General features: G+C 36.3%; 1 protein-coding gene across 8 annotated transcripts in view; it reads left to right on the top strand.

The window, feature by feature from the left end:
* LOC118187069 (uncharacterized) overlaps positions 1-13,977 on the top strand; it is a 102,556-nt gene that overhangs the window by 61,185 nt on the left and 27,394 nt on the right. For all 8 annotated transcript variants that reach the window (XM_085811844.1, XM_085811846.1, XM_085811849.1 and 5 more), the window contains one exon: positions 10,967-11,101. In XM_085811844.1, the coding sequence (XP_085667970.1) occupies positions 10,967-11,101 (135 nt within the window). The remainder of the gene's footprint in view (positions 1-10,966; positions 11,102-13,977) is intronic.

Below are 13,977 nucleotides of genomic sequence, written 5' to 3'. Positions count from 1 at the left end.
AACTTGAGACCATAAGTACTCAGTCTTTGAAATATAGCATGCAAGTGCTTCTTATGCTCCACTGCATCATTTGAAAAACATAGTATATCATCAAGATAAACATAACAAAACGGGAGACCCCTTAGGACTTCGTGCATAAAGCGCATGAAGGTTTGGGGTGCATTCACTAAGCCAAAACACAGATGAGTATACTCGTAGAGACCCCATGAGGTTGTCACTGCTGTTTTAGGAATGTCAGCGTCTGCAATAGGAATTTGGTGAAATGCTTTAAAGATGTCTACTTTTGAGAAAATGGATTTACCGTAGAGTGAATGAGCAAAGTCTTGAAGGTACGGAATAGGATAACTATCAAATTCAGTCACAGAATTCAGCTTGCCGTAATCTCCAACCGGACGAACTGTAGAATCCTGCTTAGGGACAACATGCAATGGTGAACTCCATGGACTCTTGGAAGGACGTATTATCCCTTTGATCCAGGAGGAATTTGAACTCAGATTTCACTGCTTCGTGCAGCTTCAGATGGAGTAGTCTCGGTTTTGAAGTCACAGGTGGTCCACAAGTCAAGATATGATGCACTGTGTTATGAGGAACAGTCTGCTTAATTAGAGTAGGATTTGTTATATCTGGAAACTCAGAAAGCAAGGAGTCATAATCTGAATTAACAGAAACTGTGACAATAGAAGGTTGGCTTTTGTGAGCAACATTGCCATAAGTAAACAGTGAAGTTTCAGGATTTATAAGACACTGCCGTTTCAAATCAACAAGAAGATTAAAATGTTTCAAAAAATCTGCACCGATGATAGGAGAAGTTAATCAGCAATCACAAATGTCCATGAGAAGGGCTTCCGGTGACCCAAGTCGACTTGTCTGCGCACAAATCCATATGCAGGAATTTTAGAATTGTTGGCAGCAAAAAGGGCAAATGTTTCACAACAGTTTCTCTTATCTTTAGGAGAAGGAGGTAACACTAAGATCTCACTACCAGAATCGATCAAAAATTTTTTACCAGTCTTCCTGTCGTGAAGAAATAATCGACTGGGCTTTTTGGATACTTCCGTCATCCCAGCTATGACGGGAGTTACAGGATTTTTTGCTGCTGGTACGCGCAAGGCTTAGCACATTTGCGTGCCTTATCACTAAAACGGTTATGATAGAAACACACATTACTGGAAGTATTACCTTTTCTGGAGCGAGAGGTTGAGCGACTCCGGAACCTAGTTGTCCTCCGAGCATGGGAAAGTTCAGAAACTTGGCGTGTAAGTTCTTCGATCTGCCTGGCCAGGGTTTCAGTTGTGATGGCATTGGGATCCAAGGACGTTCCAGCTCCAGAAGTAGCACAGATTGCACTAGGTTGAACAACTTCAGCGACTTTATCAGCTATAATTGCTAGCTGATCAAGTGTTTCAGAAGAAGCAGACAGAACTGTTTGGATATGGGCTGGCATCCGTTGCATCCATAAATTTTGCAAAAAGTCATCATTAAGCTGTTTCCCAGAAAGCTCTTTCATTTTCCGTAGGAGATGACTAGGCCGTTCATCCCCCAACTGAAGTTCAGTGAGGAGTTTTTTAATTTTCTGGTGTTCAGAATCTTCAAATTCACTGATGAGCCTCTCAGACAGTTTTTTATTTTTAATTTACAAGCGAAAGAAAAGAACATTCTACAAAAACATATCATGCTGCGTATATGCATGCTAACGATAACGGCACAAGCACAAGGAAGAACTAACTACAACAAATCAGTTCACTTCACTTGAGAGAAAAGTACAGAATTTAGTTGCAGCACTGCTATACATGAAAAAAACAAAGTTAACATTTAATTTAAAAGTTCGTTGCATGGTTGCTGCAAAAGTAATCCCCCTTCTCAACATGCCATGCCTTTTGTTTTGGATTGCATCCCTCAGTTTGTTTAAGGTCTCACATTACATCGTAGAATTTATTGTGTCACCATAAGGCAAAAAATCTGCAAGCAACACCCCTTTCCTGTCCCAAAACACAGCACATATGATTTTCTGACTGAAACAGTTTGGTTGAACTTTACGCTGTTATCCGAAGATGAATGCTGCCATTCCGTGGATTGTACGCTACACAGGTTTTGTTGCATGTGACAATTTGGCTTAAAAAATCATTAGCTGCCTCACTGTGCTGCTAAAGAAAAGTTTAAGCACTACCTAGACGTTTGGTTTTGTCTACCTCTGTCAATATTTTGATACCCCAGCATGAGCACAATTTACGATAATTTCACTGTTCGCTCACAATTTCATGCAGATCAGTATGAAACCCAAGAAAAGTCATCAGATAATGAAGGAATCTTAAAGTGTCTGTTCTGTTTCATTCATTGGCCAACTTTCTGCATTGGCTCTGCAGTAATGACAGGTGACTCACTTTGTTCATTACATTCATTCATTGTCATGAACATTCATGCAGTTATCTTTAAAAGCTCCAACTCTGTACCATTTCATCCCTTATAATGTTTTCTCCATAAACTTCATTAACATAGAAAGATGGGTCCACATCTATGTTTTATTTCCCGTTTTTCTCATTCTTCTCCCCCCTTTTTTTTGAGGGTTGGTTTGGTTATCAACTAAGAAATTGTTGGGGTGATTTTGTGAAGGTCAGGGATAATTTTATCAGTTAGCTGTTTGGTTTTTCACTAGAGCAGTTCTCTTTTGCTTTGGTTCAAAGAAGTTTTCTTAGCATTACATTTAATAGGTTTGAGTTGTAGACATTTATATTTTTATTTTATAGTTTACAATTTCAAATTGTAGATATAATATTAGTTTATTTTTTTCGGATTTTTAATTATTTTCCAAACGCATCAGAGAGGGGTGACCATTTCTAAGGCACTGAAAGTGCTACACGAATTGCTCTCAGATAATGAATCTGATACGGATCCCAGCATATGTGCAAAACATGCAATATTGGATTATGCTTCTTTAAAAGTGGTGTCACTTTCTTCCAAAAGGATCACGAAAAAATAGACTAAAGTGCAAATATGAAATGTAAGTAATGTAAATATAATATACTTAAGTTACTTTTTTTCCCATTCATAAGCATGTAATTATCATATAACCAAAAATGAGCTTTTTAAGGGGTGTAGAGTAGCAGATCTCCCCATGGCACACTCTGGGTAATGCTAAATCTGCTATGGTATTCAGAATCTAGTGTTTTTTAATCATACGCAAAGTCTCTTACTCTTTTAAGTGCTTCCCAGCAATGCTCGTTTCAGCACTCTTTTCGAAGCTCTATTCATTCAGTATGCCCGCTTCGGGCACACGCACAGAATTAAAATGATAAGTGCTATCTTTACAAAATTTTACTTGTGTACTGCTCTAGGCCTAATTAAACTGCCCACCTTTTTTTTTTTAATCGAAATTCCAACTTTAAAAGTTAGTGTGCCGGAAAGGGTTAAAGAGCAGAATTTTTATATATTTATTTATAGGGATTTTTATATTGTTTGCAACTCTTCGGACCCTCTAGGTATGCATAAGGATAATAACTTCTCCATAATAAGTAAGGATAATAGATTCTCAACTGAAGTTTGCTGTTGCTGCTTCTTTTATTGGTATTATTAATGTTATTTTACTTTAAGAGAAAAATTGTTCATGAGGTAATTTCAGTAAAAGCACTACTTAAATTTCATTCTGAAAGCAACATTTCATTAGTTTATTAACGTATTTATTTTAATTAATTATTTATTAATTTATTTTATTTTTACATAGCAGTGAAAATATAAAATACTAATACCAGGCACAATGATTAAACAGTGGTTTGATATAATTTAAATTTTGTTTTGAATAACCTTAAAAATTTTTCTTAAAAATTTCAGGTGTGTTTTTCCATTAATCTTTGTAAAGATCTGTTCCATATATCGTTTGCAGCTTTAAGTGGACTTGCATTTTCTTCCATTACAATTTTAGATTGCATAAACATTCATTAGACCTTCTTCTGTGAAGCTGAAATTTGAGTTTAGGAAATATATAAAATTCATTTGAAGGAAGATCAAAAGTGTAGGGATCAGGATTAAAGTTAATTTTCTAAAACCAATATTTGCCCTGTACTGCTTCTTTGGCAGTGACAGCAGTATGGACTAAAGCATTATTGTGGGCAAGATAAAATTCTAATTTCAGTATTCCTAGCAAAAAATTTTTAAAACTATTTCTATTTTCTATTCCCCCCTCCCTTCAAAGAGTAGACATCTGTGTCTCATAGCTCTTGAAATCTGAAAAATTTTATTCATTCAAAATCTATGCCAATCTAAAAATTTCCCTCGAATTTTAAATTATTCACTTGCATATTTCTTTCAACTTAGGTAAAAATATCTTCAAATAATGTGCAACATGCAACTTGGTGTTTAAAAATTTTGGAAGAAATTGATGCAGTAGTTATAATAATGATTTAAAATTATTTGTATTAATCTACAGTACAATATTGAATATTATAATACAGGGTGATTATAATTAAAGTTTAAGTTTCAAAACGCTATAAAAAAAGAACCACTGATGAAAATGATGTGAAATTTGAAAGGAATGTTATTGAAGAAGGCGGAAAGCGTATGGCAGAAGAAAAAAATTTAGTTTCAAAAGTTAGCAACAGATGGCGCTGTAAGCGGCAGAATCACGACGAGAAAAGAGAAATGATTCGTAAAACAACGGCTAAGATGGAAGTTACACATAAAAACGCATTGACAAATTAGAATTGTTGAATAATTTTATTTGCATGACTATACATATCACATCGAAAGGGACGAATCGGTTTCAAGAGTTTTGCGGCGACATACCGCATAAGAACCATTCATCAAAGAAGTTCGGAACTGTAGCGAGACTGGCGCAAAACATGTTCAATATGGTATCCACCGTTGTGTGCAACAAGTTGAAAGCGACAAACAGCATGTTCCGCAACGGATCGCAGTGTCTCCGGGGCGTTGTTAAGAAAGTGTTGCGAAATGCGTGCCTTTAATTCCGCTAAATTTGCAATTGGAGCACGGAACACAACATCCTTCAGATATCCCTACAGCCATAAATCACACGGAGTAAGATCAGGCGATCGGGACGGCCAGGCTGTAGGGAAATGACGGCTGATAATTCGAGCATTTCCGAAATGGCGCCTCAGCAGCTGCTTCACGGGATGTCCAATGTGCGGAGGAGCACCATCTTGCATAAAAATGATTTCATCCACACATCCACGCTGTTGCAGAGCTGGAATCACGTGGTTGCGCAAAAGAGACGGATACCTCTGACCAGTGACGGTTGTGGTAACAGGACCGGAAGCACTCGTCTGCTCGAAAAAATATGGTTGTAGGATGAATGATGCCGTAAAGCCACAACATACCGTGACCTTTTCAGGATGAAGTGGTACGGGGTGCGTTGCCAGTGGATTTTCTGTTGCCCATATTCGACAATTCTGGGTATTCACGTATTGTGCCAGATGGAAATGGGCTTCATCTGTCCACAAAATTTTCCACGGCCATTCATTATCCACTTCCATGCGAGCCAGGAATTCTAATGCAAACGTCTCCCTAGCTGTCAGGTCAGACGGAAGAAACTCCTGCACATGGCCAATTTTGTACGGATAGCATTGCAGGATGTTTCGTACAATTTTCAGCACCGTGCTCGTAGGCCTGTCCAATGTTCGGGCAATTCCTCGTGCACTACACGGTTGCACACCACCGGCCGACCCTTCCTGTAATGCTGTGGCCACTTCTTCAACTACCGTCGAATGCACTCACTCGCTTTCTCCCTCTTCCAGATCGCACATCAAACGAACCTGTCGTTTCGAATTTTTGCATCATTTTCTTTAGACCTATGACACTCATTGGACCAACGCCTTCTTTTATACCCTTCAGTGTCCTGAATTTTTGCAGAGCTACTCTTGCACAATCATCATTCTTGTAATACAGCTTTACCAGCAGACCGCGGTCCTGCAGTGAAACACCCATGGCGAACGTCTGAGACGCGAAATGAGGAACAGCCTGGTACCTGGCGGCTTTATAACACTGAAATTTAACTAACATTTTAATTTACGTCTTCTTCCGCTTGCAGCGCCATCTGTTGCTAACTTTTGAAACTAATTTTTTTCTTCTGCCATACGCTTTCCGCTTTCTTCAATAACATTCCTTTCAAATTTGGCATCATTTTCATGAGTGGTTCTTTTTTTATAGCGTTTTGAAACATAAACTTTAATTATAATCACCCTGTATATATGTATAATATTCACTATGATACTGAATATTATATATCTATTATAATATTCAATATTATACTGCTAATTTTTAGAATAATTCTAAATGATTATTATTATTACTTTATCAACTTTTTTAATTTTCAGTGGTACAAATAATTTGAAATAATTAAATTTGTGCCTCACCTAACTGGAAGCAAACAGAAACATAACTGATTATGCTAGAAAAAAAGGTGACATCATTGTTAGATTCTTTCACCTCTTGGAAAACTTTGAATCTGACAGTGATAATGCATCTTTTTCCTTCATAAATTTATATTGTGTATTTTTTTTTTTTATTTTATTTTATTTTATTTTTACATATTACTTTTCCAGTTCCAGGTTAATTTAGTAGCTTCCACTAACTTTACGTAATAATTTTTAATAATTTTATTAAGTTTGAACTTTCTATTTCATCTTTTGCTTGTTCGTTTTCATTTAACTTAATAATTATTTTATGTAAATCTTAGCAGCAATTGTATAGGATATTGTTTTGAAAGATCTATATATGTATTTTTTCGATTTTATTAATATTAATATACAGAGTGATTCTAAATTGTTTTTACAAATTAAGAGGGGTAATAGTACCCATCCAAAGAAGCAATAATTACCATAGAACATAGGGTCATATTCCACTGCGAGAGGCAGAAAAGAGGAATATTACAATTCCAACCCGAACTTAAAACAGTGTTGGGAAAGGCAGCGAACAAGACCAAAAGTTGCGCAATCAGATTTATTGTTTAGTGAAAAACTCATAGAAAGTGCTCAATGTTGACCACTCATGTTGTTTCACAGTTGACATTGGCAAAGGACCAACTGGAGCACCATCTCAAAGAAAGATCAAACCCAGAAGAAAGAGTCCAATGGATTGGGGTCCGGTGAGTGAGGAGACCAAGTCATAGGTCCGCCATCTCCAATCCATTGTGTGGTATATATGACATTCAAAAGTTATGGACTGCAGTGAATGTGCAGGGACTCCATCGTGAATAAACCACATGTTTCTTTGTATAGGGAGCGGAACAGCCTGCAATAAATTGAGAAGCACTTGTTCCAAGAAGATGTGATATGTTGCACCGTCAAATGGTCTCACATGATGTAAGGGCCTGCCCAGATGTTCACAGAAAATTTCTGCCTGTGTTTCTGAGGAGTATTTCTCTGGGGATTTCTGGCAGACCAAACATGTTGATTGTGCATGTTGAAAATGCCTTCTGTGCTGAAAGTTACCTCTTCACTAAATAATATTAAAGCAGGAAATTGTAGATTGCTATTCTTCATTCCAAGCATCCACTGCAAAGTCTGCCTGGCAGGGATAATCATCTGTGTCCAAAGATTGCACTTTTTGCACATAGTAGGGGTGCATTCGTTCCTCGTGTAAAATACACCCAATCATTGGCTGAGAAATACCTATTTTGTATGCCACTGCTTGTGTACTTGTGAAAGGAGCTGCTTCAAATCTACTCAAAACTCGCTCTTCCATTTTTGGCGTTTGTGCGTTTCGTGAACGTCCTACATTGCTTTTTGAGATGACAAAAGAACCGGTTTCTCGTAGTCTTCGATTGACACTGGAAAAGGTTGGATGACTTGAAATCTAACAAGTTGGAAATCGCTGTTCATGTAGTCTTCGTGCTTTCCATCCATTCCCTTTTGCTTAACCGTATGTGAGGTGAATATCTGCCAATTTCTCCTGCATGTACTCGGCCATGGCATTCACAAAAAGTTTCAGATGATGTAATCAAGGTAATACTCAAAGCGATGATGTTGTGCTGTTTTCAAGTATACTGTTTGCTCTGATTGGCCTTCTTTGATACCAAATAAGAACAAAATGCTGCTTCTTCTCAATGCAAATTTGCAAACTGTTAATTCTTGACAATCTTAGATAGTTTCCTTGTTCTTCCTGTTTCTACTTTCTTCTTTTCTGCCTCTTGCAGTGGAATGCAACCCTATGTTCTATGATAATTATTGATCGTCTAGATGGGTACTATCACCCTTCTTCATTTGTAAAAACAGTTTAGAATCACCTTGTATATATATATATACAGATGGAGGACAAAATAATAGGAACACCTGTGAAATAATGGATATTAATAGGGGGTTGGACCACCCTTTAACTGAAGTACAGCTTGAATGCGATGTGGAATAGATGCATAATGGTCATAGAGAATATTTAAAGCAATATTAAATCATTCCTCCTGCAGAGCGGTCTCTAATTCCGAAAGTCCGGAGGGAGGTGGAAAATCGGGAAGGAAGTTTGGATTCCAAATATGCCCATAAATCTTCAATAATATTCAAGTCCGGAGACTGAGGGGGCCAAGCGAGATGTTCAATTGCATCATGATGCTCTTCAAACCATTCTTGAATACACCTAGCAGTGTGGATAGGGGTGTCGTCGTCTTGAAAAAGAGGTCGCTTTCCAGGGAATACAGTCTGGATAAAAGGATGTACATGATCCTCTGGAATGCTTAGATAGTGATTAAATGTAATCCTCTCATGCAGAATAACAAGTCGCCCAAGAGCACGCCAAGATATCGCACCTCATACCATAATGGTGCCACCCCCATGCTTCACAGCTGGCAAGAGGCAGTCAGGATGAAACGCTTCTTTGGGCGTTCTCCAGAAATAAACGCATCCGGTCATCTGAAATGAGGGGAATGACAATTCATCTGACCACATTACCTGTTGCCACTGTTGTGGGGGGCTACCCTTTGTGATCCCTGCACCACTGGTGTCGCTTGAAAGCATTAGTTGCTGTCACAAAGGGTTTACGCATTGCCACTCTGCCATAAATGTTCACAGCATGAAGTTCCCTTTTGACAGTTTTTGTTGAAATGGGGTCCTGGAGATGACTGTTCATTTCGGTAGTTATCTCGGATAGCAATTGCTTGTGCTTTCGGGCTACTATGCGCTTCAAAACCCGTCTATTCCTATCAGCCAGCTTTGACTTTCGGCCACTGTTGTGCTTTGAAGACGTCGTCTTACCCTCTTTCCTGTATGCTGTCATAACGGCTGATACCACACTCCTTGCACACCCCACAAGGTTTGCTGTTTCCGTAACCGATGCTTCACTTAAACACGCTCCAACTATCATTCCTCTTTGGAACTCTGACAGGTCTGACATTTCAGCTTCTCATAGACAGTTCTATCGAAGCACGCAACGCAAATGACTACTGTTGAGAGACTGATACCTTCCTCTTCACGCTCTCTAGGTGGCAGACTTCTGTTGCAGGTGGCATGGCTGTACTGCAGGTGTGAAATACATCTTACTTTTTTACAGGTGTTTGCATTATTTTCTCCTCCATCTGTATGTATGTATAGTATGTACACACACACACACTTATAAAGTGGTAATTATGCTTAAGTATATTTTTTCTTTCTCTTAAATACTTCATGCTCTTTTATAAAGTATTTAAGAGAAAGATCATTTATAAATCAGAATTAGTGCATGAACTCCTCAGTTTGTAAAAGAAAAATATATAAAATAGGTTATTTTAAAACTCAGTAAGTTGTATTGGCAAGAAAAATATTCACTAAGTAAATGTGCGTTTAGCACAGGAGTGGACAAATGTTGGCATATGGCTTGAATGCCACCCTTCTATTTACTTAATTCGACCCATTAAAAATCGTGTGCAATGACATTTTCATCTCTTTACTACATAATTTTGTATGCAAACTACTGAAATCAGCAGCATAAGTGCACCTATACAGCCTGTATATGCGTGACCAGTGATCAACCTAAGCAGATACAGTCAAAAGTCTTTAATCCGGACTCATCGGGACTTCGGCGATTCCGGATTATCGGTTTTTCTGGATTATAGATCATCAATTTAAATCTCGTAAGATGGCATGTAGAAATTATAAAATTAAAAATATGAAACCGTAATTTATGCAATAAAGAGCAATTATGATCTAAAGAGTATCAAAATAAAAAAAAAAAAAGCTTAATATTTATTTGTTTACTTTATTAAACATTTCTTTCAACACACAACCAGAAAACTATTTGATGTGTATTTGTGATATTTATAATGATGAGGAATTTGATTTAAATCATATCAAAGACGGAGTACATCGAGATGAAATACTACATTTAGTAAGGAATTATAAGCCGAATAAAATAAAAACATCTGCCCTGAAGATAAGGATAGTGCTGACATATCAACTTCCAGTTCATTGGGTGCTGCGACATCCTCCCCCGCAGCGTGAAATTGATAAACAGGTTTCAGAATGGTTAGAGAAACAAAGGATATGCCTTTATCCATTTTTTGCAGCAATTCCACTTTTTGTATGATGGTCATCGAAACATGCTTTCACTTTGTAGATCGTTTGGCAGCTCCAGAATTGGAAATTCTTTTTGACATAATTGAAAGTTCAAGCTTACTTTTATAAAATTGCTCTTACAGTCTACCAAAAATAATAAGCTGGATCAAATTAGAAGATTAAGGAATAACGCAATCTGCAACATTAACTGAAATAGATAATTAGATAATTTTAGCTTATCTTATACCGTCCGTTATACATTAAACGCACATTTGTAAACGTATTTTGCGCATGCGTACATGTATATTTGCAGACGTATAGGTCTTATGAGCATGCGTCAACACGACGCATGCGCAGAAAGTTTGTAGCTCTGAGGTCCGGATTATGGGTGTCCGAATTAACGACTTTTGACTGTACTTCCACTTGTGGACAGGGTGTATGTGTATCTGTGTGTTTGTATATATATAATCCTTGAAACTGTTGTCTTTTTATTCTTGCAGTCTGGAAACTTAAGTGAAGTATCTGAGGAAATGAAAAATCTTGTAACAGTGCTTCAAGACACAAAAGAATTGTTGCAGACCTTCAAAATGTCTCCTTCTCATGGTGATGCTGGGGATAATAGTTACCTGTCTCATGTAAGTAATTTCATCCATTCCATTATTCATCCACTTTTAGCAATTTTTAAAGGAATTGTGAACTTAATGGTTCTTGAAATAGTGACTCTCAGCCTTTTTTGTAACATTTTATTGTGTATTTTATGGTTTATACTAATTTTTTTTTTAAATTCAGTTTGATGCATTTGAAACAAAATAGAAGACTGATAGATGACATTTTACTTTACTTTATTTTAAAAGTACATATGTAATTTGAAAATTTATTGTGTATAATAAATATATATTTAACTTATGAGTTAAGTATTATGTACACTACACAAAATAAATAAATAAATAAATAAATGAATTAAAAATGAAAGAGGGGGACAGTTCTGTATCTCCCTTTCTACTGGGCTGATTGACGAAATTCAAATTGTGTTTTTCATGTCTTGAGAAAGCGCGACTTAGGATATATATTAGATTTATATATAGCGTTATTCTAACACAGGTATTTTAACACAAAATCAGACTTTTATTGAAATAACATATAATTTTTTCCATATTTTAATTGTAGACTCAAATTATGCCTAGATATTAAATTTTGTAATTTTTGGTGAGAAATTTAAAAATTTATCTTGGTGGATTTTTTTTTTCAGGTTACGCCAAGAATAATTCATTCGGTGGAATTTTTAATTTTTAGTAACCAACTTACTTTTCTTATTTTTCATTGATGCACAAGAGGAAAAAAGGTCCATCGTTCATTCTTTCAAATAATTCTAATAAAGTGCATAAACCACATTTTCGTTATTATCGCTTATATTAAATAGACCAAATTTCAAAATGCACCAAAATGTAAATTCCCATACATCTTAGGAAACTTTGAATAAAAAAACTCTCATTTTTAGCAGGTGTACTTAGAAATAGATCTATTTTAAGATGATTTTAAAAATTTTATAGGTTATAATGCAAAATTTTTTTCGAAAAATTTAAGAAAAATATTTAAAAAATAAAAATGTTTTAAATAAATAAATAATACAAAAATGTTCAAATTATGTTTGGATTAATCCTAAATTTTGAATTCTGGAAGTAGGAATCAAGTTAGTTTAATAAAAAAAAGAGATATTAATAAATACAGTACAAAGTCCGTAATCCGGATGTCCATTATCCGGAATGATCTATAATCCGGACCTCAAAGCCACAAACTTTGCGTATGCATGTAGAAAATGCGCATACATTGTTGAAGGTATTCATGGTTCATTTTTGTTTACCATTACAACTTCGCTAAATCGAGATGAGCAGATGAATAAAACAGAATTTAAGTTCTTACCTTAATAAAGTGTAATTCAAGCTACGAATGTAAGGAATATGATCATTATATTAGCAAACACAAAATAACATATTTATTAGGTATTAGAAGAAAAAATATCTAGCGATGGTTACAAACGTTGTTTACTGTCCATTGCATAACGCGAGAAGTGAGTCATACAAGGAGAGAATGTTTCTCCTTCTTTTTGGATCAAGTCCAATTACAGTTAGCGGGGGTGAGGGGGGAAATTAATGTCGGAGTGTACAGCTTCATCGCTGTCATTATGAATTGCTCCACAATCTCCCACTCGATGAGATGTTTCGTCCGGAGTAAAGACAATTCCTTTTAATAAATATTCCAGCTCTTGTCTGGACAAGGGTTTCGTGAACATGTCTACATACTATCATTTTACTGTTGCAATTTAACCTTGATTCCTTGATATTGTAGATCACATACGTAGTGATATTTCACATCAATGTGTTTGGTGTAACTGCTTCCTTTTTCTTCTCTGGAAAGATTTATGCATGATATATTTTCCTCGTATATGATGTTAGCTTCCTGTTGAGCAAAACCTAAATCTTCCATCAGTTGTCTAATCCATTGTAGCTCCTGCAAGGTTAAGGCTAGAGCGATGTATTCAGCTTCTGTCGAAGATAGGACGACAGAATTTTGTTTCTTGCTGCCCCATGATACCGTACTGTTTCCTATTTGAAATATGTATCCGGATGTGGATTTTTTGTCAGAGGTATCTCCTACCCAACAGCGTCACTGTAATCTTTGATGACTGGTACACCGTTGGATTTTATATATAATTTGTAATTAATTGTAGCTCTCAGATATTGTATGATTTTAATGATACCATTCCAGTCTGATGTTGATGGATTTTCTACTTTTCTGCTAAGTATTCCAACAGAATTTGCTATGTCAGGTCTTGATACTGTTGCTAAAGATAAAAGTGCTCCCACTGCTTCCCTATACTTCCGATTATCGGGAAAAACGTCACCCTGGTTGTTTTTGTTTTTTGTAAAATTCGTAGTCATGGGTGTATAGCTTAGTTTCTTTGGTGACACACCGTCAAATTTTTCGATCATACTCCTAATCTTGTTAGCTTGATGAAGTTTAAAGCTTTCGTCTTTTTCTCTTTCAATTTCAATTCTTAGATATGTAGATACTTCTCCAAGATTTCGAATGTCGAAATATTCTTGGAGAATTCTTTCAACTTCTTGAATTGATTCACGCTTGTCGCTCGCGACTAATATGTCATCAACGTGTACGATTATGTAAGTTCTTCCATTTTTCTCGATTAGTGTGAAGGAACATGGATCAGCCTTTCCTTGAACGTATCCTTGTTTGTGCAAGATTTCAGCTATCTTGTGATTCCAGTTTCTGGCTGCCTGTTTTAGTCCGTAGATACTTTTATTCAGTTTACAGACTGTATTTGCTTCTGAAGCAGAGATGTAACCTTCTGGTTGCTTCCTATATATATCTTCTTTCAGATCTCCATATAGAAAAGCTGTTTTTGCATTGAAGTGATTTACGTGCATCTTCATTTGAGCTGCTATTGCCAAGACGGTCCTTATTGTGGTATACTTTACAACTGGTGCGAATGTTT

The sequence above is a fragment of the Stegodyphus dumicola genome, chromosome 2, assembly GCF_044657685.1.
Source record: "Stegodyphus dumicola isolate Sdum_Otavi_A_Nest chromosome 2, ASM4465768v1".
In the NCBI taxonomy this organism is placed as follows: Eukaryota; Metazoa; Arthropoda; class Arachnida; order Araneae; family Eresidae; genus Stegodyphus; species Stegodyphus dumicola.
Note: the sequence above shows the minus strand (reverse complement) of the source record. Positions and strands in the feature narration are given on the sequence as shown.